Source organism: Carcharodon carcharias, chromosome 5 (genome assembly GCF_017639515.1).
Source record: "Carcharodon carcharias isolate sCarCar2 chromosome 5, sCarCar2.pri, whole genome shotgun sequence".
NCBI lineage: Eukaryota > Metazoa > Chordata > Chondrichthyes > Lamniformes > Lamnidae > Carcharodon > Carcharodon carcharias.
Window position 1 is genome coordinate 196,416,320 of NC_054471.1, and position 27,562 is coordinate 196,443,881.

The 27,562-nt window shown below is 42.3% G+C and overlaps 1 protein-coding gene across 1 annotated transcript in view; it reads left to right on the forward strand.

Annotated features, from left to right (window-relative positions):
• LOC121278141 (exostosin-1-like) overlaps positions 1–27,562 on the forward strand; it is a 728,729-nt gene that overhangs the window by 536,191 nt on the left and 164,976 nt on the right. The window contains exons 6-7 of the mRNA XM_041188253.1: positions 10,012–10,144; positions 26,997–27,115. Coding sequence (XP_041044187.1) covers positions 10,012–10,144; positions 26,997–27,115 — 252 coding nt within the window. The remainder of the gene's footprint in view (positions 1–10,011; positions 10,145–26,996; positions 27,116–27,562) is intronic.

Below are 27,562 nucleotides of genomic sequence, written 5' to 3' on the forward strand. Positions count from 1 at the left end.
CAGGGTTAAGGCAGCTCAGTTAATTACTTTAATTAGTTTTTAACAGGTCTTAATAGGCCTTTGGCAGTTTAGCAGGCGCGCAGCTGTGCGTCTGCTGAACTGAGGGTCAGAATGACATCGCGCGGTGAAGTCAGGACACCCGCCCGACATCACCGCGCATCATTTTACGCATCAGCAAACCGGCCCTGCCCCCACCCCCCCACCCCCACTTCACCGACAGGAAAACGCTGCCCCAGCGGTTAGAGCAGTCTATCGGAATTGAAGCAGGCTCTTAGATAGAAAACAAAAAGTTTCACTTTTAACATTGACGGACAGAATTTTCTGCAGAACATCTGGACCTCTCCAGCCTTTGCTCCCAAAGGCAAAGCTCCACCTTACCAATGAAAGTATAAAATGTACTTAAGGATTAATTCCTGGGCCTGGAATTTTCCTGGGCCGGGCGACCTGGATGGGAGGGAGCGGGGACAGTCACAGAGCTGACCTCCGCCCGCGATCGGCTCCGCGCCGGCACTTTACGCAGGCAGGCCGGTTAAGCTTGAAATTAATGACTTCGTTCGTGGCCTCGGTCGGCCTATCAATTATCGGCCAACTCCAGCACGCGCCCGCCAAACGAAACACCCGCAAGATGGCGTGATGACAGCGGCACGCAGGCCCAACATCGTCACGCGTGATTTCATGTGCCGGCGTGTCGGGCCCGCTCCCACACGCTAACTGTAAAATCCTGATCCTGGGAATGTTGCTGTTGGGTAGGGGGGAATTTGGAAAGTCCAGTCTTTTCCTGCCTCGTAGTAATAGAATGTTTTCTTTTGTTTATCCCTCTGGTTAAGGAATTTCACTTGTGAGGTGGGAGTGATAAACTTTCTCTTCACAGAATTATACAGCACATTGTGTCTGTGCCAGCCTTTCGAAAGAGCTACCCAGTTAGTCCACCTTGCTGCTAATCCCTCATAGCTCTGAAAACTTAGCCCCTTCAAGTCTTTATCCAGTTCTTTTACCTGACCATCCTTCAGACTTCAGTAAGGACAGAACAGTCAGATGATTAACCCTGCTTTTATTTGCTTAATTTCTTTGAAGAAGCGGCTGCATTTTGGTAACATTACACAACAGAAATAAAATGCTGTAAATTCAGGACAGCACTTTGTCACTTTTACCCCATCGCAGTTAGTGAGTTCCACCTCCTAACCACCTTTGGAGTCTGATACTACCCCATATTGAAATGCATATAAACAGACCTGATTCTGAATTAAATGGCTGGCATCATCTCATTAGCACCCCCAAAACGTAGGACTCAATATCACATTATCAGTTAATTAAGTTACATTGAATGAACAAAGATAACTGAAACCCTTTCTTAAATGAGAAAGCACAGCAATTTTATTAACCTTTTCTATGGTAGCATCTGAATGATCAACTTGACACAGATTTCACAGTTTGTATTATCAAGCCATGAGTTTCAGTTGCAGACATCATGAAAATTGATGTTTTAAATGTTTCCTAGTATTTTACTGTTAATTGTCAAATAAAATATCTGTCCAAATTATGTCATCCAGTTTGCTGTTGTTCAATCAACAAATAGCTGATATCTAATAAATCCTGATGAACAATGCCTCCACTAAAATTGTATTCTGTAGTTTGTTGTGTTATACAACCACAAATGTCACAGAACATATTCCTTCAGTTTCTTATCTATGCTCTCATTGTGTTTTGCCCAACAGGTTTTCCACACTATTTTTACACTTATCCTACTTCAGCACATGTCTATTTAGAAGCAAAATACTTTTTTCCCGTATTTTTTTTTCCCATTTTATCCTTAGCCGAGGGGTTCATCTGTTCCTAAAACATTTTATCAAAGCTACTTTTGGGCCAATTGTTCAATTGACTCAGGAGAGACTTAAATAAGGCCGATTGTGTGTTTTAAGTTATCTTACAAAAATCCTTGTGTAATCATAAAATATTTTCCAGAATATTTTGAGCATGATGACAAATTGAGAAAATAACTTTTTTAGGCTATATTGAGCGGTGCAAACATTTTTCATTTCACTTTATCTGTCTATTCAATATGATTTCTGAAAAGCACTTGACTGATTTTAAGTAAGGAAATAGTGGAATGACTGTCCAATTTTAGATGGAATTGACAAATAGCAGTTTGCTACAACCTTGATGCTATTAGCTGAGCTACAGTGATAGAGTTTAAAGAGTGATTGACTGACAAGAAGATTACATATCACATCCAAGGTCAGAAGATTGCCTAATCCCATAATGTCACAGGGTTTGAGAAGATGCTCTCTGCCACCCATTTCTGGATAGATTAATTGATGCCCTTGCCAAAATAATGTTATTTGTGAAGAACAAATATAGTATGACTTGTCACAATTATTTTATTCTGTTTAGGCTTAAGGCAGGAATACTTTACACAAATATTTGAATTAAACAAAATAAAGGCTTAATCCCATATGCAAATTATTAGTTAGTTCTAATGACCCTCTGTGGTATTGCATACAGATACTGAAGACCAAGCGCCATATTCAGGGCAAGCGTGGGAAGGGATCCAAGGGATAATTGGGCAGGGGGATGTGGACTAGATAAATAAGGAGAAGGCAGATTGAAGGAGATGAAGATGGAGAGCAGCATAGGGAAGGGAGAGGTGAGGAAGGAGTCAGAGACAGGAAGAGTGGCTGTGGAAAGGAGAAGGATGAAGGAGGAGAAAGGGCAAGAGGAGGAGAGAAGAGGAGGATGGGGACAATAGACATGGAATGTGGAGAGGACAAGCTGCAAAGGAAGAAAGAGGGGGATCAGAGTGAGATAGAGGAGAGACAGTAAGGGGAAGGGGATGGACAAAGAATAGATGGGGTGTAACAAATTCTATTGGGACTGGACAGCAAGCTGCTCTGAATCCTTTGCTATCTGAGACCCAGAGATGTTTTTCCTCAAATAGCCTGGCTATCCCAGGCCTTCATTTTTAAATCAGTGATGTGGATGGGGGGGTTGCTTTAGGAATAGTTCCCCTCTTCAAGGTCTGATCTGTTCAATTTTGAGGGAGAGAACTGGGTATCCCTTACCATAGACTAATTTTCTGCCTTGTTGGAGAAGGGGGTTTTATGTAGAAACATAGAAATTAGGAGCCCTTTGAGCCTGCTCCGCCATTCAATATGATCATGGCTGACCCTCTATATCAACGTCATACTCCCCCGTTCTCCCCATACCCATTGACGCACTTAGATTCTAGAAATCTGTCTGTTTCCTTCTTAAATATATTCAGTGACTTGGCCTTCACAGACTTCTGTGAGAGAATTTCACAGGTTCACCAACCTCTGAGTGAAGAAGTTTCTCCTTATCTCAGCCCTAAATGGTCTACCCCATATCCTGAGACTATGACCCCTTGTTCTAGACCCCCCCAGCCAGAGGAAACATAATCCCTGCATCCAGTCTGTCCAGCCCTGTCAGAATTTTATGTTTCAATGAGATTTCCTCTCATTCTTCTAAACTCCAGTGAGTACAGGCCTAGTCGACCCAATCTCTCCTCAGATGACAATCCTGCCATCCCAGGAATCAGTCTGGTGAACCTTTGCTGCACTCCCTCCATGGCAAGTATATCCTTTTTTAGGTAAGGAGACCAAAACTACACACAGTACTCCAGGTGTGGTCTTAGCAAGGCCTGTACAGCTGCAGTGAGACATCCTTGCTCCTGTACTCAAGTCCTCCTGTAATGAAGGCCAACATACCATTTGCCTTCTTAACCGCTTGCTGCACCTGCATGCTTGCTTCCAGTGATTGGTGTACAAGGACACCCATGTCCCTCTTGTACATCAACACTTCCCAATCTATCACCATTTAAATAATACTCTGCCATTCTGTTTTCCTACCAAAGTGGATAACATCACATCTATCCATGTTATACTGCATCTGCCATGTATTTGCCCACTCCCTCAACTTGTCTAAATCGCCTTGAAGCCTCTTGATATCCTCCTCACCACTCATATTCCCACTGAGTTAGTGGAAAGAAGTCATGAGCTTTCTTCATTCAGGATTCAATATTGTGCTCAGTGAGATGATGGAGGTAGAGCTCTTCCTCCAAGGAGAATCTGACATTCTGCACATTTTGGGTAGGGCAGGACTAAGAAAAAAGGTCTATTTGTTTAAATGCATAGTTTGCAGAAAGAGAGCATGCAGAGCAGTGAGTGCTAAGTAATCATGTCTGTGCCCCACTTAACCTCAGAAGAGCAGGGCCAACTGTTGTTCATGGCAGAGCAATGTTGACCTTGTATGTTCATGCTATCACAAAGACTGCCAATTTCCACCTCCGTAACATTGCCTGACTTTGTCCTGTCTTAGTCATCTAATGCTGAAACCCTCAAGCATGCCTTTGTAACATCTAGACTCGACTATCCCAATGCACTCTTAGCTGATCTTCCACATTCTACCCTCCATAAACATGAGGCCTTCCAAAGCTCTGCTGCCCGTTTCTTACCTTGCAGCAAGTCCTGTTCCCCTATTGCCCCTGTGCTCGCTGGCTTACAGTGGTTTCCGGTCAAGCAATGCCTAGACTTTAAAAATTCTCAATCTTGTTTTCAAATCCCTCCATTGCCTCACTCCTCTGTAACTCTGTCATCTCCACCAGCCCCACAACCATCCAAGACATCTGTATTTCTCTAATTCAAGCCCCTTAAACATTCCCAATTATAATTGTTCCACCATTGCTGGCTGTACCTTCAGTTACCTAGGCCCCTAATACTGGAATTCCTTCCCCATGCCTCTCTCCCTCTCTACCTCATTTCTCTCCTTTAAGACATTCCTTAAAGCCTACCTCTTTGACCAAGCTTTTGATCATCTGACCTAATATCTCCTTTTGTAGCTCAGTGTTATACTTTGCTTTATAATGTTCCTGTGAAGCACCTGGGGACGCTTTGTTACGTTAAAGGCACTATATAAATATACGTTGTTGTGTAACGAAAGAAGCAGAGGTATACAGTACCATGTACCAAAACTTCCCTCTGTTTTCAGGAGGCAGGAAACGTCAGAGGCCTGGCTAAAACAGTAGCCAAAGAGACATTTTAAACATTACCTATTACCTGAAAGAGTTACCAATTATAAACACTGGTAAAAATACTCATTAAAACTAATTAACTGAATACATTCTCATAATTTGCTGACTGATTGAAAAAGGTCCTCTCCAGTTACCACTATGCAAGGGATAAATTCACTGATCCTGCACTCCAACAGGGAACCACCATGGCTACACGAGCAGGTAGGAGGTTGGGACTTTGGCAGCGAGTAACTCACCTCCTGACTCCCACAAAGCTTGTCCACTATCTGCAAGGTCAGGAGTGTGATGGAATACTCTCCACTTGCTTGGGTGAGTGCAGCTCCAACAACACTCAGCTGAACCAATATGGCACCAATTTAGAACCGAGAGAAGAAAAATACACCGCTCCCCAAGTGTCACCCAGTGGCCAGAGTTTTCAACTGCTGTGTTACAGCTCATATTATTAGGAAATTCATACTGAAAATATGACAGGAGGCGGATATCACCAAGTGTTAACGCAATTAATGTGGAGAAACTCACCGTCAATGTTGACACAAACCTGTTGACTGACAGAGCATACAGTTTTTATTATTAATATATACATTTTAAAGCAAACTTGCTTATTACAAATTGAAAAGGTACTCCATTGTCAAAGATAAACACTATGGAATGCAGAGGACAAAACGAGGATGGTATTTTTGATTCAATGCAATTATTGTCCTGATGACATTATTGGGGTAAACTTGTTGATCTTGTGCTCAAAGGGAGTGAAGATTGCAGGATCAACACCACATTATTGTAGCTCCATCTCTGACCTATACACCATTCAAGCCCGGTTCCCTGTTGGAGTGCTTTATCAGTGAATTTATCCTTGCAAATTATGAGAATGTAGTGGGAGGCAGTGACGTGATGGTAATGCTCTGGGGACACGGGTTCAAATCCCACTGTGGCAACTGGCGAAATTGGAATTCAATAAATAAATCTGGAAATAAAAATAAAAGCTAGTCTCGGCAACTGTGACCATGAAAACATTGTTGGAAAAACCCATCTGGCTCACTAATCTGCTGTTGTTTCCTGGTCTGGCCTAAATGTGACTCTTAAATGCCCTCTAAAATAATCTAGCAAGCCACTCAGTTGTATCAAACCACTACAAAATCTAAAAGGAATGAAGCAGGAAGGACCACTCAGTTCTGGCAATGACAAGAGCAAACCCAGCTCTGTCAACCCAGCAAAGTCCTCCTTACTAGCATCTGGGGGCTTGTGCAAAAATTGGAAGAGCTGTCCCATGGACCAGTCAAGCAAAAGCCTGACATTGTCTGTAAGGTAAGATTCCATGAACATGGCTATGTCCTAGACACCACCATCACCATCCCTGGGTATGTGCACCAGAGGTGGTAGCACAGTGGTATACAGTTGGGAGGGAGTTGTGCTGGGAGTGCTCAACATTGACTCTGGATCATGAAGTCTCATGGTATCAGGTCAAACATGGGTAAGGAAACCTCTTGCTGCTTACCATATACCACCCAGCCCCCAATCAAACCCTCGCAACTTTAGCTGATGAACCAGTGCTCCTCCGTGTTGAACACCCATTGGAGGAAGCACTGAGGATGGCAAGGACACAGAATATACTCTGGGTGGGGGACTTCAATGTCCATCACCAAGAGTGGCTCCATAGCAATAATACTGACAGAGGTGACCGAGTCCTGAAGGACCTAGCTGCTAGACTGGGTCTGTGGCAGGTGGTGAGGGAACAAACAAGAGGGAAAAACACACTTGACCTCATCCTCACCAAGCTTCCTGCTTCAGATGCATCTGTCCATGACAGCATTGGTGTCCTTATGGAGACAAAGTCCTGTCTTCACATTGAGGATATCATCCATCGTGCTGTGTGGCACTACTACCATGCTAAATTCAATTTGCAGATTTCAACCAGACCTAGCAGTTCGAAACTGGGCACCCATGAGGCACTGTGGGCCATCAGCAGCAGCAGAATTTTACACAACCACAATGTGTAACCTCATGGGCCAGCATACCCTCCATTCTACCATTACCATCAAACAGGAAGTCAACCCTGGTTCAATGAAGGGGGCAGGAGGGGATGCCAGGAGCAGCACCAGGCACACCTAAATAGGAGGTAAAAGCAAAATACCGTGGATGGATGCTGGAAATCTGAAATAAAAACAGAAAATGCTAGAAAAGCTCATCAGGTCTGGCAGCATCTATGGAGAGAGAAACAGAGTTATCGATTCAAGTCCGTATGACTCTTCTTCAGAAGAGCTTTTCTTCATTCTTATCCTAAAAATGAGGTGTCAACTTCAGTGCGACTTGCATGCCAAACTGCGGAAGTACGATAGACAGAGCTAAGCAATCCCACAACCGAGGGATCAGACCTAAGGTCTGCAGTCCTGCCACATCCAGTCATGAATGGTGGTGGACAATTAAGCAAATAACTAGAGGAGGAAGGCCCACAAATATTCCCATTCTCAAATGATGGGGGAACCCAGCACATCTGTGCAAAAGACAAAGCTGAAGCAACCAGCTTGAGCCAGAAGTGCCAAATGGCTGATCCATCTCAGTCTCCTCCGGAGGTGTCTAACATCACAGATGCCGTCTTCAGCCCATTCCATTCACGCCACATGATTTCAAGAAATGGCTGGAGGCACTGGATACTGTAGAGGCTATGGTCCTGACAATATTCTGACAACAGTACTGAAGACTTGTGCTCCAGACCTTGCCGAGCCGCTGGTCAAGCTGTTCAAGTACAACTATGACACTGGCATCTACCCAACAATGTGGAAAATTGCCCAGGTATGTCCTGTTCACCAAAAGCAGAACAAATTTCCGCCCCATCAGTCTACTCTCGATCATCAGCAAAGTGATTAAAGGTATCAACAGTTCTATCAAGCAACATTAAGTCAGCCATAACCTGCTCACTGATGCTCATTTTGGATTCTGCCAGGGCCACTTAACTCCTGACCTCATTGCAGTCTTGGTCCGAACATGGACTGAAGAGCTGAACCCAAGATGAAATGAGAGTAATTGCCCATGACATCAAGGCAGCATTGACTGAGTGTGGTATCAAAGAGTCCTAACAAAACTGGAGTTAATGGGAATCAGGGGGAAAATTCTCCCCTGGTTGGAGTCACACCTAGCACAAAGGAAGATGTGGTTGTTGGAGGTCAATCATCTCAGTTCCAGGATCACTGCAGGAGTTCCTCAGGGTAATGTCCTAGGCCCAACCATCTTCAGCTGCTTCATCAATGACCTTCCTTCCATCATAAAGTCAGAAGTGGGGATGTTCATTGATGACATTCAGCACCATTCGCGACTCCACAGATACTGAAGTAGTCTATGCCCAAAATGCAGCAAGACCTGGACAATGTTCAGACTGGGGTTGATAAGTGTCAAATAATATTCACACCACACAGGTGCCAGGCAATGACCATCTCCAACAAGAGAGAATCCAACTATCTCCCCTTGACATTCAAATGGCATTATCATCACTGAATCCCCCATTATCAACATCTTGGGGATTATTATTGACCAGAAACTGAACTGGAACAGCTATATTAATACTGTGGCTAGAAGAGCAGATTGAAGGCTAGGAAGCCTGCAACGAATAACTCTCCTGACTCCTGAAAGTCTGCCCACCATCTACAAGGCACAGGTCAAGATTGTAATGGAATAATCTCCATTTGCCTGGATGTGTGCAGCTCCAACAACACTCAAGAGGTTCGACACCATTCAGGACACAGCAGCCCGCTTGATCAGCACCCCATTCAGCACCTTAAACATGCACTCCCTCCACCAATGACATACAGTGGCAGCAGTTAGTACCATCTACAAGATGCACTGTAACAACTCATCAAAGCTCCTTTGATAGCACCTTCCAAGCCAGTGACCTCTACCACCTAGAAGGACAAGGGCAGCAGATGCATGGAAACACCACCACCTGCACATTCTCCTCCAAGCCTCACACCATACTGACTTGAGACTACATTGCTGTCATTCACTGTTACTGGGTCAAAATCCTGGAACTCCCTCCCTAACAGCAATGTGGGTGTACCTACACCACATGGACTACAGCAGTTCAAGAAGGCAGTTTACCACCACATTCTCAAGGGCAACTAGGGATGGGCAATAAATGCTGGCCCAGCCAGAGACGCCCACATCCTATGGAAGTTTTTTGTAATTCTATCAATGGAATTTGCAGCCTCTCTTTTGGATTGAAATTGTGCTCCATGATATTAATATCAAATAATTTAGTGCATTCATGTGAAATTTCTTTGTCTACCATTTAAAACATACTATTAACATGGTCATTTTAAACTTCCAATTACTTTGTACAGAGTTGAAACACAGCTATCTGCACATATTTGATAACTGCAAGTAACTTAATAAACATTGTAAAATTTAATTGCAGTTGATTGGAGGTCTTGGAAGATGTTGTAAGTTTTTTTTTTAATGCTTTTTAAACAAGTCAAAATTGCTGTGGAAAATAGTTCCTGGACAAAGTACTGTATTTGGAAACAATCATGATGCCAATAGAAGATATTTTAATTTTAATGGCAAAGTGTAACTACTATGAAGATCTACCAGTAAGAGGCTCAGTTCCCATCCTGAGCTGCTTTAGTGACTTAAAACATGTGTTCCTATGTAGCTGTGTTCCTTTGAGAGTCCACAGCACACTTCCAGCCTCCATTCTCTCCTAACAATACCTTATACTTGCTAGGGGAAAAGCAAAATACAGCTCTGAAGAGTCATACAGACTCGAAACATTAAATCTGTTTTTCTCTCTCCACAGATGCTGTCAGACATGCTGTGTTTTTCCAGCATTTTCTGTTTTTATTCCTTATACTTGCTGAAGTATAGAGGAGGGATGAGCATTGTAGTTTTTTTTATATAAGTTTAGAAATTTGTGCAAAGTTTATAGCAAACTGTACAATGAAAATCAAACTGAATAACATTTACATTATTATCTTCCACAGATCATACACGATAGGATATATTCGCATATAGCAAGAAATATGTTCATATGGAATAAACCACCAGGTGGACTTTACATATTACCACAGTATTCAACAAATTTAGCTGCTCTTCCTTTTTATTATTTAAGTTTGGGTAAGTACTGTAATTTTAGACATATGTTCTTGGTGTGGAATAGATTTTATTCCTTTGCGTTTTCTGAAGTGATAAGTAATCAACATATTGTCAGATTACTGGGGAGATGTTGGCATAGTGGTAATGCCACTGGACTAGTAATCCAGAGGCCAACGCTAATGCTGTACAGGTCATGGGTTCAAAACCCACTGTGGCAGCTGGTGGAATTTAAATTCATTTAATTAATGAATTCAATTGATTAATAAATTCAATTAATAAAAATCTGGATTTGAAAAAGCTATTCTCAGTAATAGTGACCATGAAATTGTCATCAATTATCTTAAAAACCCATCTTACTCACTTAATGTCCTTTAGGGAAGGAAATCTGCCATCATTACCTGTCCTGGGCTATATGTGACTCCAGACACACAGCCATGTGGTTAACTCTGAAATGGCCTAGCAAGTCACTCAGTTGTACCAAAATCCACTGCAGAAAAGCCAAAAAGGAATAAAACCAGACGGACCACCTGGCATTAACCTAGGCACTGGAAACAACAGTGGCACGCCCGGAACTATTGAGCCTACAAAGCCTTCCTCCTTGTGACAAAATTGGCTTTACTTTATAGCCAATGTCCCAGATACCACAATCATCATCCTTGGCCAAGCCCTGTCCCACAAGCAGGACAGACCCACCAGAGGTGGCAACAAAATGCTATTCAGTTGGAAGGGAGTTGCCCTGGGAGTCCTCATCATTGACTCTGGACCCCATAAAGTCTCATGGCATCAGAGCAAGCATAGGCAACGAAACCTCCTGCTGATTACCACATACTTCCCTCCTTCAGCTGATGAATCAGTTCTCCTACGTGTTAAACATCACTTCGAAGAACCACTGAGGGTGGCAAGGACACCAAGAATGGCTCAGTAGCATCACCCATGACCAATCTGGCGAAGACCTGAGGACGTTTCTGCCAGACTAGGCCTGTGGCAGGTGGTGTGGGAATCAACTAGAGGGAAAAACCTACTAGATATTGTCCCCACCAACCCTCCTGTCGCAGATTTATCTGTCCATGACAGTATTGGGCACTGCACAGCCCTTGTGGGGTCCCATTCTGATGAGGACGGCTTGTGTAGGTGTTGGTGCGGAATTTCAATTCCACATGCTGCGCAGTTTTGACTGCACAGCATACGTGTTTTTTTTTGTCAGATTCCCGGCGTGTAAGTCAATCTGATTGACAGGCTTGGTGCGCAGCCCCAGGTAGGGAGCCTGCCACTGCTACTGAGAGCATGGTGAGAGGGGAGTCTGATCCTTGATCCCAGGGAGGAGGGATGGGTTCTGATCCAAGTCAAGTGGGTAAGCTTGGGCCTGGGGTAAGCACTCCTTCTCCTCCTGGCCCACAAACAACAAACAGTTCTGTAAGAGTATCTATCTTCCGTTGAATCTATTCGTGCCTCCTTTCAGCAGCTAGATTTCGCAAGTTCTGGTAAACGCAGCTGGTTAGGGTTACACTGTAGCTTCCAGCCTCATTTAAGTATTTAAATGTCCAACCCACCTACTGGGAATGAGTTGGATACCAGTCCCTTGTCCCAGCTCTATTAGGCCCAGAAGTGCAGTGATTGGTGTTGGATATGAGATTTAAACATTTTTTGAAAACATCTCCACTAACACCAGCCCAGCCATTTTGGATATTTAACTTCCCCCTTATCAGTCCAAACCATCCAAACAACCATCCCTTTTAATAGGCCAGCCTATTAAGCTGGATTTTGATTTGTTTCTAATGTAAGCAACATTTTTTGCCAAAATACCACTGGTTAAATGTCAGCCACAGCTCAGCGGTAGTCCTCTCACCTCTGAGCCCAAAGGTCATGGGTTCAAGACCCACTCCAGAGACATGAGCACATAATCTCAGCTGATGCTGTGGACTATCAAGAGAGTGCTGCATTGTTGGAGGTGCCATCTTTCTGATGAGCCGTTAAATTGAAGCTCCATCTGCCCTCGTAGTTGGCTGTAAAGAATCCCATGACACTGGGGAAGTTCTCCCTGGTACATAAACAGAATTACCTGGAAAAACTCAGCAGGTCTGGCAGTATCAGCAGAGAAGAGCAAAGTTGACATTTCGAGTCCTCATGACCCTTCAACAGAACTGAAATGTCAACTTTGCTCTTCTCCGCCGATGCTGCCAGACCTGCTGAGTTTTTCCAGGTAATTCTGTTTTTGTTTTGGATTTCCAGCACTGTTTTTAAGTTCTCCCTGGTGTTCTGGCCAATATTTATCCTTCAGCCAAGCTCACTGAAATAGATAATCTGGTCATTATCACATTGCTGTTTGTGGGGCTTTGCTGTACTAAAATTGGCAGTCACACTTCTACATTACAGCACTGACTACACCTTAAAAACAGTACGTAGTTGACTGTAAAGCATGTTAAGACATTCTGAAGTTATGAAAAGCTGTATAGAAATGCAAGGCTAACTTGTTTTCTTAACTTTTGCTAGTTGATAAGCTTTCTCCTCCCTTCAGGTTGTAGACCATTCCCACTAATAACACTTTTTCCTATTTTTGGTGCCAACTTCTTAACATAAATTCTTTCTTTCTGAATCATCCCCATCTTTGGTCTGCCTGCTGTTGACACATAATGTACCAAGATTTGTTAACCCGAAGGGGTCCAAGCCTTTGTCGTTGTGGGCAACATATATGCATATTATGAAGTCTCAAAAATCAGATTGAAAGTGTAAATCTATGCTTCCATTAATTTGTATGCAGATTTTAGCAGATCTTGATTTAGAATTTGTCTGCCAATGAGCAGCAACCTTTTCTAAAACTCTGTGCCCACAAATGCAAATCAAAAAACAGTGAACAAAGTTTGTTTTTATATCATGATTTTTACATAGAACAAAAGGTTTACAAGCAGGTAAGGAAAAATAAACACCGAGCCGATGAATAATTTCAAAGGGTGATCAGAAGCTTGATCAAAGCGGTGAGCTCGAAAGAGGATCTTAAAAGAAAGAGCAGGAAGTGGAGAGACACAGAGATTTGGACCAAGGCAGCTGAACAATGGTGGGTGAACAACTGCCAATGGTGGGGTGAGGGGAGGGGATACAAAGGAAGGTTGGAGGAAGCAAAAAGTTGGCAGTTGTTTGTAAGAGGAGGTTATAGAGCTTGGGAGGAGTGAGATCATACGTGAATTTAACTATTTGGATGAAAATTTTAAATGAGATGTTAGGGAATCAGGAACTAGCAAAGGTAAGCAAGGATTGAACATAACAACATAAGAAATAGGAGCAGGAGTAGACCATTCAGCCCCTCAAGGCTGCCCCACCATTCAGTAAGATCATGGCTGATCTGCCCCAGGCCTCAACTCCTCTTTTGTACCAGTTCCTCATAGCCCTCAACTCCCCGATATTTCAAAAATCTATCTCCTCTTTAAACACTTTCAGTGATCTATCCTCTACAACTCTCTGAGGTAGAGAATTCCAGACATTTACTACCCTCTGATAGAAGAAATTCCTTCACATCTCAGTTTTAAATGAGTGTCCCCTTATTCTGTAACTATGTCCCCTAGTTCGAGATTCCCCCACCAATGGAAACATCTTCTCAATATCTACCCTGTCAAGCCCCCTCAGAATCTTGTACATTTCAATAAGATCACCCCTCATTCTTCTAAACTCTAATGAATAAAGGCCTGTTTAGCCGTTCTTGTCAACCCCTTCATCCCAGAAATCAGCCTAGTGAATCTCTTTTCAACTGCCTCCATTGCCAGTATATCCTTTCTTAAATACGGGGACCAAAACTATACACAGTACTCCAGGTGTGGACTGACCAACAGCCTGTACAGTTGTAACAAGGCTTTCCTATTTTTGAACTCAACCCCCCTAGCAATACAGGCCAAAATTCCATTTACCTCCTTAATTACATGCTGCACCTGCATGCTAACTTTTTGTGTTTCATGCACAAGAACACCCAGATCTCTCTGTGCCGCACTTTTTTTGGAGTGTCTCTCCATTTAAATAATAGTCTGCCTTTTAATTTTTCCTACCAAAGTGCATGACCTCACACTTTCCCACACTAAACTCCATCTGCCAAGTTTTTGCCTACTCACTCAGCCTATCTATATCCCCTAGCAGCTTCCTTATGTCCTCATCACAACATGCCCTCCCACCTACTTTTGTCTCATCAGCAAATTTGGATACATTAAACTCTGCCCCCTCCTCCAAGTCATTAATAAAGATAGTACATAATTGAGTCCCTAGGACTGATCCTTGTGGCACTCCACTAGTTAACGTCTTTCCAACCTGAAAAACACTCATTAATCCCGACTCTCTGTCTTCTGTGTGTTAACCAATCCTCAATCCATGCTAATACAATACCCCCAATACCGTGAGCTCTTATCTTGTGCAATAACCTTTTTTGTGGCACTTTTTCAAATGTCTTCTGGAAATCCAAATACACTACATCCACCGGTTCCCCTTCATCAACTCTGCCTGTTATATTCTCAAAGAACTCTAGCAAATTTGTCAAACATGATTTCACTTTCACAAAACCATGATGACTGTTTGATTGTGTTAAGTTTTTCTAAATGACCTGCTATTTCTCCCTTAATAATGGACCCTAGCAATTTCCCTATAGTTTCCTGCTTTTTGTCTCTTCCCCCTCCCTCCCCATTCTTAAACAGGGGCGTCACATTAGCGGTTTTCCAATCTGCTGTAAGAAACATTCCCTGACGCACTCTACAAATTCGTCTTCCATGTTACTCCTGTCAATCTGATTTGTCCAGTCAGTATGCAGATTAAAATCACCCATGACAATTGTAGCGCCCTTCTTACATGCCTCCATTATTTCCCGATTTATACTTTGTCCTATAGTGAGGCAACTCTTCGGGGACCTCTAGATGACTCCCACCCGTGACTTCTTCCCCTTGGCTATTCCTTATTTCCACCCAATCTGATTTCACATCACGATCTATTGCATCTATATCACCACCCACCACTGCACTGATAACTTCCTTTATTAACAAAGCTACCCCACCTCCTTTTCCTTTTTGCCTATTTTTCCAGAACGTCGAATACCCTTGAATATTGAGTTCCCAGTCTTAGTCACCATGCAACCGCATCTCTGTAATAGCTAACAAGCCATATTCATTTATTTCTATATGTGCTGTCAAGTCATCTATCTTGTTACAAATACTTGGAATGATCAAACAAGGGATTTAGTGTGGGATGTGATACAGGATGTGTAAGGTTTAAAGAATATGAAGGATGGGCAGGAGGGTATTGGAATTGTTGAGTCTGGAGATGACAAAGGCATAGATGAATATTTTGTTTGGGCTGAGATGGGGCAAAGTCAGGAAATGTTACGGAAGTGAAGGTAGGTGATGGAGATGATATGGGGTTGGAAATCGAACTTGGAGTTGAGCAAAATGCTGAAGTTGCCAACAGTCTGATTGAGCCTGACAGGGTGGCCAGAAATGGGTGGCAAGGGGGAGGAGCTTGTGTTGAGGACTGTCAACAGTGACTTTGGTCTTCATAATGTTTAGCTGGAAGATCATCTAAGACTGGATGTCAGACAAACAGAAAGACAACACTGACACAGCCAAGGGATCGAGAGAAATAGTGAAGAGCTAGAGATTGGTATCACTGACATGCATGTGGGAGCTAACTGATGTCTGCAAGTAATGTAGCCAAGGGACAGTGTGTAGATGGAGAAGAGAAAGAGGCCAAAGTTGGACCCTTAAGGAACTTATATTTTTATATTTTTCATTAAATAAAAATAAGCACAGAATAGGACTGAGTTGTCTAGGCTTCAAAGCTCTGACTATCTGATGCCCTCAGCCTGTGGATGCACTGCAGTGCTGCACATGAAGCTTGGAGCTTGAGCTCCTCCAGCTGTTGACACTTCCCACACCTGTGGTTGTCCAGCTGGGAAGCCTCCTGGAGTTTCCATATAACACAGAACATACATTCAGCAGATCTCAGGTGCCCTGCCATGTCTCTGTTTATTAGACATCTAGCTGAACTGATCTGGACAAGTTATTCTAGGGTGCCATTAAGATCTCTCCAGATGGGTGAATGAAGATGGACTGAATAGGCTTCTACATCATCAAGCCTAAAAAACTGTCCACTTGGGTTTTCACTCCTTCAAAGAATATGGGGGGGGCGGTGGTCAGGATCATCCCCCTCTGAATCTTTATTCACTGTTGATCACTAAATTATTGTTGCACAGATCACACTCCCAATAATGGAATTCAAATAAGATTAATGTGTCCGAGTTATTTGTGTCTATGCTGTCACCATTTCTGAATGTGAGCACCACATTAGCCTATTTTCAATCTTCTGGCATCTCCCCAGTGTCCAATGATCCCTCAATGATAGCCAGCATTTTGCAAATCTCTTTCCTAGTCTTTTTGAGAACTCTGGGATAAATACTATCTATCCCTGAGGATTAGTTTATTTCAGGCCAGATTTGCCTCTCTAACTCTTCTGTCATTGATTTTATTTGGAATATCTGTTCAGAGAGGGTAATACTACTTATGTATTAGTTCAGAATACTTGGAGTCATTCAGGATAATTAATAACTTATACTCATCCTTAATTTTAAGCCTATTTCTATCTTTTCTGATTTTCACCTTTTCTCTGACTGCTCTCTTGCTGTTTTGTTCTTGAAATATTTTTTACTGTTTTGCATTGTATCAGCTGCTGTGCATTTTCACATGTCTGTCAACTCTCTGATCTTTTTAAATTATTCTTTTTTCAGTTTCTTGTACACATCCTAATGAGCCCCTTTTCCCTGTACAGGCTATTTTTCCTCTTTATCTTATACCTTATTTTATGATCTATTTAGGATTGCATGTACAGTCTAAGCTTGTTAGTTTATTTATATATACATATATTATACAATATATATATATTTATTCTGCACGATTAGCACTATAGCTTTGAATGAAGAAAAATAATGAAAATTTCACAGGAAATTTCAATGCAATTTAGAGGAAATTAGCCCTCAAAAAGGGACATTTGTACATTAGAAAGCTGGACTTTGTATCCTCTTTTTTTCCCCCGTGACTCATTACCATGTGTCAAGTCCTCGATGCTTATGGAGAAACACTGACATACCTTGGGCCTTTGGTAATTTTACAGTATGTATCTTCCGTAGTTTTATAATAGGTAACATTTGGAATGAACATAATGTTCTTGCTGTCAAATCCTATTCAAATTATTGCTTATTGTAAAATGTTGCAAGGTCCAACATTTGATGCTATATTTACCACAAAGAAGCACACAGATGTTTCAGCAGCTGGAACCTGACAGGTGGCATCATTTTGGGGATTTAAAGCAATAACTTGAATAATCATACTTTTTTTTTGGTCAAAGCCTTGTTATTTAATTTTATGTTGTTAGTTTCTTACCGTTTTCAAGATTAGAGCACTGAAATATTGCCTTTGTGTTCTTCCCTGGCTCTCAGTATCTCCTGATGTCCACCTTTTTCAGTGATTCCCCCCACACCCAACCTCAATCTGTGCAGTTGTGCAGCAACCCAGTTCTCATTCAGGGCAAGAATGTGTTGACCCCTTTTAAGTTACAGCGCATACGTCGCTGCACAAAGAATTTTAAAGGGCCCACGCACCATAAAAATAGACAGAACATCGACCTTGTCGTTTTAAATTCTGATGTAGAAATACATTTTCCACAAGTAGCTGAGGATAAGACATGTAGAACCTTGTACCATATTCACTTTAAAAGCATGTCAAATCCAAATGATTTACTAACCCCAAATGTAAGGGAAAGAATATATATCTAACATTCATTTTGAAAAGAAAGTGATTGAACAACTATGTCTAATTCGCAATGGGAAGGAGAAATGGATGCACAATGATCATCCACCTCTCTCCTATTCGTGACTATAGCTAACCATTAAATCATGACATTTCTCATGTTAACTAATCAGGTGGTGTCAGTCCTAATGCAAAATATCATTTTGTTAGCCAATATAGCTCCTACTTGTGCCACCATTTTGTGCTTAAAATTGGTTGTTTTATAGAGATCTACCAAACTAAAGGGATGGTTTGCACAGCCAAGGAGTCCGAGATGAAATTACTAATGAGCTTATGATACGAACATGATTGGGAAATATCTGCTGAGGTTGCATGAGTTTCTGAAGGGCATTGAAGAGCTGATTCACCGGCTGCCCCTGGGATTTTCTGCCAGAAGTGATGGGGATGTTGAATATGTCCACCTAATGAATGATGGATCTATTCAAATAACACAATTAAGACAGTGCAATATTTATGCACTGTATTTCCTGTCTTTAATGGCATTGCAGTGTTGCATGCCAGGAGAACCAATAAAGTGCAGTGTACAATGTTGTTTTAGAGAAAGACCTAAATTGCTCCCACTTCAAAAGATTTTTTGCATTATAATTAACTATTAAGCCAATCACTTCATCTACTGAGGAAATTTATATTTTCAGTAATTCATGGTTTCTTCAGCTTCTTTGGCAGCAGACACCCACACTGAGTCACCCGTGCTGGTGTTCACAACCCACAATCATAATGTTCCTTCCTCATTCAAGGTAGGTGGGAATCTTAACAGGAGACTTCAAAAATTATTCAAGTGAGATTGATCCCAGAAAACCCATCTCGGGTCAGCAACAGAGAAATCCGAAAGTGCAAGGGCAGCCTCGCTGATTTAATGCTGGATTTCTACTAAACTGGAAAATCCTGACCAATATGGATTCCAATTATATAGAAGGATGTTCTGGCCCTGGAGAGGGTCCAGAGGAAGTTCACGAGAACGATCCCAGGAATGAAAGGCTTAACATATGAGGAACGTTTGAGGACTCTGGGTCTATACTCGATGGAGTTTAGAAGGATGCGGGGGGATCTGATTGAAACTTACAGAATACTGAAAGGCCTGGATAGAGTGGACGTGAGGAAGATGTTTCCATTAGTAGGAGAGACTAGGACCCGAGGGCACAGCCACAGAGTAAAGGGAAGACCTTTTAGAACAGTGATGAGGAGAAACTTCTTTAGCCAGAGAGTGGTGAATCTATGGAATTCATTGCCCCAGATGGCTGTGGAGGCCAGGTCATTGAGTGTATTTAAGACCGAGATAGATAGGTTCTTGATTGGTAAGGAGATCAAAGGTTACGGGGAGAAGGCGGGAGAATGGGATTGAGAAACATATCAGCCATGATTGAATGGCGGAGCAGACTCGATGGGCTGAGTGGCCTAATTTCTGCTCCTATGTCTTATGGTCTTAAACGTAAAGCAAAATGATACCAGAGAGCAGTGAAAACAACAATACAAGCTTGTACCATGATTTATCATTTATCATAACAGGATGTCAAATCTTATGTTACATGACAGTCTCGAGCACTGATTCCAACTCACTGGGAAAAGTTTTGCCTGGTGGGTGACTGATCACCAGAGCCTGGAGTATGGTTTACTGTTTTGGTCCCCAAAAGATACATTAAAAAGCAAAGAGAAATAAATGACCTGGATAATCCCAAACCTTAGATAACAAAATTATGAAGCAAGGCTTAAACAACTAAAGTTTTTTTTTCGTCTCTGGCAAAGAGCCTGAAGTGAGGCATGATGGACAGGACTTTTGTTTCATGGCTGGGACACCGACAGTGGGATCATTTCTGGGTCCCAATCCCCACACACTGTGGGCTTAACATGTCCAAAGTGATTTTTGTTGGATTAGGTGTTTCAGGTTGAGAGGGCACAACCACCACCCAATTAAGGATGATGGGCAGGCTCCTGAAGTTGGGGGGTCAATAGATGGCCCTCCAGCAATGAGAAACCTGCAACCTGCCGATACAGATAAGGGACAGAGAGGAGGGATCAAGATGGAGACACCTTCTCAGCACTTTTAAAATATTTGAGAATAATAATAGCCACAGCTGCCAGGCCATCTTTGTAAAGGGGTAACCCCTCCAGAAGGTGGCCTTCGGCTGGAGCTATGTCCCTTTTCCTGTATTGGCAGTGGGGTTGGGTGAGCTGTTCTTTAAATATCTCAGGAACTCTGGCCCTTCAGCCTGTGGCCAGGAGGCCGCCTCCTCCCACTGGCCCTTTTTCGGCTACCGCAGGGGAGCCACATGCCGACTGGCAAGTTCCAGTCAGTGCAGGAGAAGAGCCTTCATGGGCCCCTAAAGGGCCTCAACTGCTGCTTGTGGGTGGGTTGTCATCTCATCCCCGACCCAGCCTCTGGGAAAATGTCCTGGAGGCAGGAATGTACCAGCCCACCAGCCAGGCAGAGGGAAATTCCAGGCCAATCCACCTGCATTCCCACCTCCGGCGGGCTTCCAAAATCCTGACCAATATGCATCTTTAAAACAATGAAAGGTATAGACAAGATTGAAGTGAGCAAGATATTTAGCTTAGACAAATGATAAAAGACTAGAGAACACAGGAACTAAATTCATAAGCATCAAGCAAGATATAGATGAGAAAAATATCTCTATAGCTTAATGGGTGTGTGGAAGAAACACTTGAAGAAGAGCTGATTTGGGGTTACCTGTGAGAAGAACATAGGAGTAAGTCATTGAGACTCTGTCACCGGTCCACAAGATCACAAGAATTAGGAGCAGGAGTAGACCAAACGGCCCAAATGGCTCCGCCATTCAGTACGTTCATGGTTGATCTTGGGCTTCAGCTCCATTTTCCTGCCCATTCCCCATATCCCACTTCTCATATCCCTTAATTCCCTGAGAGACTAAAAATTTGGCTAACCCAGCCTTAAACATATTCAGCGATGGAGCATCTACAGCTCTCTGGGTTAGAGAATTCCAAAGATTCACAACCATTTGAGTGAAGTAATTTCTCCTCACCTCAATGCTAAGTGATTGACCTCTTATCCTGGGACTGTGCCCCCATGTTTTAGACTCCCTGACCAGTGGAAAAGATCTCTCAGCGTCCACCCTATCAAGCCCCCTTTATAATTTTGTAGGTTTCAATGAGATCGCCTCCTACTCTTCTAAACTTTGGAGAATATAAGCCCAGTTAACTTAGCCTCTCATCATAGGACAACCCCCTCATCCCAGGGACCAAATTAGTGAACCTTCGCTGTACCACCTGCACTGCAAGTTTATCCTTTCGTAAATGTGGAGACCAAAACGGCACACAATATTCCAGATCTGGTCTCACCAAAGCCCTATGCAATTGTAGCAAGACTTCTGCATTCTTGTACTCTAATCCCCTTTCAATAAAGGCTAACATCCCATTTGGCTTCCTAATTACTTGCTGTACCTGCATGTTTTCTGCATTTCTTGTACAGTACACCCAAGTCTCTTTGAACATCAACACTTGCAAATTTCACAACTTTGGTAAAAAATATTCTGCTTTTCTATTCTTATGACCAAAATGAATAATTTCACACTTCCCGACATTATACTCTATCTGCCATCTTGTTGCCCACTCACCTAATGTGTCTATGGGGAGAATTGTCACATCAGCATGCGGGGGGGGGGGGGGGGGGGGCGGGTCCGACATGCCGACACGTGAAATGACGCGCGGTGACGGCGGGCGTGTGTCATTCAGATCCTTCGCTCGGCGGCTCCGCACCAGTTAACGGCTGCGCGCCTGCTGAACTTGTCAAAGGCCTGTTAAGGCCAATAGAAAAAAAACCAACTAACGTACTTATCAATGCTGCCCGTCCAAACTTAAGGTTGACGGGCAGGTGAAGAGGCCAGGCTGCCTTTGCCATTTTCAGGAAACCTCATCCACGGGCAAGATGAGGTTTCCTGAAGATTTTAGCAAACAAATAAATCATTTTTTCACATTTCATAAACACGTCCCAATTCATGTGACATTGTAAATAATTTTTATGTTTCTTATTGAAAAACCTCAATATGTACTTCATCTCCCTGAGGCAGCTCCGTGCCGCAGGGAGATTTCTGCGCTCTTTCGTATGTTTGCGCGAAAGAGCACCAGCTCTGACTCTCCCTCTTCCGCCGCCCGCACAGGTAGCGCGTGCGCTACCAGCCATGTGTCACGCAAAATGGTGGAGCAGAGCCAATCGCGGGCGGCGAGTGATTCCACACCCGCCCGACGGAGAAAATTCTTCTCTATATCTCTTTGCATCTTGTGCCCTCCCTACAGGTGACCTTTCTACCAAGCTTGGTATCATCAGCAAACATAGATACGTTACTCTCTGTCTCTTCATCTAAGTCATTAAGATAGATTGTAAATAGCTGAGGTCCCAGCACTCACCCTTGTGACGCTCCACTATTCACTGCCCACCAACTTGATAAAACCCCATTTATGCCCACTCTCTGCTTTCGATCTGTCATTCTATTTGGTTCTGGCTGATCTGTACCTCAATTCCATTTATCCACCTTTGTTCCAGAATCCTTTAGACCCATAATTAACAAAAACACTTAAAACTGTGATTGAGAGATTTTTGTTAAAAATTTCATTGGCCTAGATTTCACCGGCTTTCCATGAAGAGGGTTCCAGATTTTGTGTGAGAAATTGCTTGTTGGTCTCACCAACAGAAACACAGAAATTTTACAACTCAGAAGGAGCCCATTCAACACATCATACCTGTGCCAACAAGACAAGACCACATTTTTCAACTCTATGTCCATAGCCCTGTAGGTTATTACGTCTCAAGTACATATCCACGTATTTTTTAAATGCGGTAAGGGTTTCTGCCTCTGCCACCCTTTTAGGCAGTGAGTTCCAGATCCCCATCACCCTCTGGGTGAAAAGACAACTCCCCTGTAACCCTTCTGCCAATTACTTTAAACCTCTGGCCTCAAGTTATTTATCTGCTAAGGAGAATAGGGCCTTCCTTTAGGCCCCTCATAATTAATATCTCACTCCAATCTTCCCTCAGCTTTCTCTGTTCCAAAGAAGACAACTCCAGCTTATCCAATTTTTCCTCATGGCTAAAATCTCCAGTCCTGGCTGCATCCTCATAAACCTCCTCTGTACCCTCTTTAGTGCATTTACATCCTTTCTGTAATGCAGTGACCAGAACTGTATGAAGTAGTCTTACTGTGGCCTATCCAGTTCTATCTATGCAGCTCTAGCATACCTCCCTGCTCTCTTTTCTATGCCTTGGCTAATAAAGGAGAGCATCCCTATTCTCTCTCAATCATCTTACCACCCTGTCCTACTACCTTCAGGGATCTGTGGATGTGTATCGTCCACAAAAAACTCCCTAATCATGTCCCTGTACTTGAGTCTAAATCATTAATATGTATCATGAAAAGTAAGGGGCCCAGCACTGACCTTTATGCAAGATCCTGGAAACAGCCTTCCAAACACAAAGACGCCTGATAACCCTAACCCAGGGAGACGGTGAAGTAGTGAGAATGCCACTGGACTAGTAATCCAGAAGCCCTGGTTAATGCTCTGAGGATATGGGTTCAAATTCCACTACAACAGCTGGTGAATCATGAAACTAACACTGATTGTTGTAAAAGCCCATCTAGTTCACTAATGTCCTCTAGGGAAGGAAATCTGCCTACATGTGATAGCAGATCCACCCTCTGAAATGGCCTAGCAAACCACTCCATTCAAGTCCAATTAGGGATGGGCAACAAATGCTGGCCTTGCCAGCAAGGCCCACATCTCACTAAAGAATAAAAAAAACCCTTTGCTTCTTGTCTTGGAACTAATTTTGGATCCACCTTGCCACTTTCTCTTGGATGCTGTGGGATCGTACTTTTCTGACTAGTCTGCCATGTGGGACCTTGTCAAAAGCCTGCAAAAAAATCTAAGTAGATAACATCAAGTCAGCTATCCTCATCAATCCTCCTTGTTACCTCCTCAAAAATTCAATTAAGTTAGTGAGACATAACCTTCCTTTAAGAAATCCGTGCTGATTGTCCTTGATTAATCCATGTCTTTCTAAGTGATGACCTGAAAAGCCTAGCTGTAATTTTACCATTTTAAAATGCAACTTAATCATATCTATTGAGAAGGGAAAGTGAGGGTTAAAGAGGTATTAATGAGCACTTTTTTTTTGAAGGAGTGCAAGTCAGGGTATTGAATTAAATTTTCCTAAAGCAGGATGGAATGCTGTTGATAGACTAAGTGACGTGTCCTAACTCTGGGATTTAAATTTGTACAATAGGCTTTTCATATCCCCACCCTCAGTAAAATACCCCACATCAGCAATACATCAGCAAACCATGGGCACTGGTCCTGTGATGTATTCTCACAGCATGTGAGACACCTCGTGACAGGCAAGGACTCAGAAAATCACTGACTTACATGTTAATTTTATCCCTTTATTCATCTATCTACTCTGATGCTTCTGTGATTGAAAGGGTGGAATATATTGATTGCATCTTAAAATAGCTCATGTTTTAAAATCTAATTTTGATCGTCGCATATAGGGTCAAATTGTAATCCTAAGTCTCTTTGAGTCATTTATTGCCATTGATGTAGTGCAGCTAAAATTGCCTTCAGCGCACAGCCATGCTTCTGAAGGAAGAATAATGTTCTGTTAATCTGTTCGAAGTTATATTTGTCAGACCATCCATTGTGTGGTTGAGAGTGAGGTCATTCACAGGTTTTATGCAGGTTACTGCTGGGCATGTAAATTTAATCCTCCCACTTGTTAAAAAGGAACAGCATCTGACTTGACATTTTCAATTTCAATAATGTGTTTTCTGTAATATTTTGAAGATTATGTTGTTCTGCATTTTAAGCTATCAATCTGTTCAGAGTTCCTTCAATGAATGTACACCAGCATAATTAGAAAGAAAACAGATGCAGTGCAATGGCAACAGCAGATTATATTTAAAAAAACATACTGCACAAATGCATCACATTTAAAATAGCCATCAAGCAGAAAATCGTAAAGAGCTCCGAGGAGAACCCGAGCCCTTTGTAGGATAAGCCAGTCGTGAAAGAAAATTGGATTATATTAGGCTGAACATGAGTTGTGGGTTGGAGGTCACAATGAGCCAGCACACTGTCTAATCACCTCTGGATCTCATTTAGCCCAGGTCAATTTATACATTCCAAGCATTGATGTTCTGGGGATCTGTGTGAGAGAGTTTTGTTTACACGGAAGCAGCTCACATCAATACCCCTCCTGGTTCATCTTTGGTACTCAGCTTCCTCATGCGGCCAGAAATCCAGCAACTGCCAGCCACCAGGTTGGTGGCAGGTGTTGTCCTGGCTCCATCATCACGACCTTAGATGGGTTTAGCATTCTAGTGGTTGGGCGGGAACCAATAAAACACCACTCAATTAAAGCCTGATCAAATGTAAAACAGAAAAGCGACCACAGGTATTTCCTACATTACAACAGTGACTACAATTCAAAAGTGCTTCATTGGCTGTAAAGCGCTTTGAGACATCTGGTGGTCATGAAAAAGGCTTATGTAAATGTACATCTTTTTTTTCATCTACAGATTTTAGCCAAATTTTCAAGTTCTTTTTTTCATCTCCTAAACATTAGTCACCATTGGAAAACTATATAAAATTGTTAAATTTTATAACCATGTGCTTACTTTTTTATAATACTTGGCAAACATTTTCTTTTTACCTTTTATATCATGTTCCCTTACTGAGAACTGGATCAGAATAGCCAAACAATTGCATAAAACAGCACATGTACAGAAGACTATCACACCACGGGGCCGGCTTGATAAGGACAGGACAATTAATTACCAATCTTCATCCTTTGTTTTTTGTGTGTAGTTTGATCAGCCATAACCAACAGAGGGAGATAGGGGCATCCAATTAAATCAATGCCAGAGACACACTCTGGGAAAATAAGCCACCGCATAAATAACAGATTTCATTTTGTATTTGAGTATTTATACACACTCCTCACTTCTATATACCCTTGTGAAAGAGTTACTGGATTTATACTGCATTCCTTGGAAGCTCAAACCAATGTAAGAAAGCCCCATCAAAGTGGGGTCTTATACACCTCTGGACTTTGGTGTACTTAACAGTGTCCTGGGTTATGCAAAACAAAAACAGAATTACCTGGAAAAACTCAGCAGGTCTGGCAGCATCGGCAGAGAAGAAAAGAGTTGACGTTTCGAGTCCTCATGACCCTTCCACAGAACTGGGATATGCTCCCACTTTTATATTGAGGTGCACCAAGGTCACTTTATTTGGTTACAAAAGTGGCAGTACAGGTGCAAAACCCCAGCAGTAGTACCCAGACACAAAAGAAGAGCTGCAATGGCTACTGTAGTGTGAAATTGTCTTTCTTTATTTGAATCTTTTTACATGTCTTTGTGTACTTCCTCGATATGACTTTTTGATTGTTTATAAACAATCAGTATTTTTAATAAACCTTTCACAGGAGGATTTCTGTGTGCTTTGCTTTCAATTTTCTTCTCACCTTTTGTGAAGATGATGACACAAGCTGCTGTGTGATTCTGTGAATACAGGCAGCCCTTCCATACTTGCCCAAGTGGCTATTCTTTAATTATGTGCATAGACAGTAAATGTTGACAGGCGGTTTAACTGTGTGGAGCATCCACAGCTGAGCTTGGCCATGCCTTCATCCAGTATCCACTTCAAAGGGAACTCACTGGGCAATGATTGGAGGTAAGAACCTGACTGATTTGTCATTGAGCTCCCTAGCAATGCACACATGGGTGTCCCAAACTACTGCAGGTGAGAATTAGCTGATTCGGAATTGGATCTGTGACCTCCCTGGTTTCTGTGGTTCATACTGCAAATCAAAAGCTCCTTTACTCCACAAAAGCATCCAGTACATACAGTGATTGTACTCACTAATCCTGAAGTAAAATAATTGGCTTGTGTTACTACTTTGCAAACTGTGCTACTTTTGAGAGTTTCATGTTCTGTTCAAATTGCTGAGCTTATGATAATACTGCTAATTATTTCCATTATTGTTATTCATGTTCATATGAGTATTAATTTGTTCTTAACAGGTATAACCCCAGCAGAGGAGTTCACAGCAGTCATTCAGGCAGTTTCTCCTCTTCTGTCGCAGTCCCAGCCGATTGTTAAACTGATATTGGCAGTTTCGAGATCAAAATACTGCAAGCAGGTACGCAACGGGGAGGCATTAATATTAACTCTTTACAAGATTGTGCTGGCACTGCTGTAGAAAAAAAATATTTAACTTTTAATTTGTTTTGAAACTTATATTCAGATATCATCCACGGATCCAGTTTTTTAACCTTGTATTCTGGTATTTGACATTGTTTATCAGAATCTCATTTTAGAAAGTAAATATTTATGCTTGGAAAATATGATTTCTCCAGACCACAAAGTTCCAGGTTCCTTGTTCACATCTGAACTTGACAGCTCTTAGCTGGGCCAGGAAGAGGAATGCTAGAAGAGACCTAGAGAGGCAAAATGAACCAGACCTCCCATTACTGATTGATATCCAGTGACACCTACCAGAAAGAGCATCTGTATAAACATCATGTATAAACCATTCCTCTTTCAATGAAAAATAGGCGAGGTCTATTTTTCTCCATAATTTGCAAGC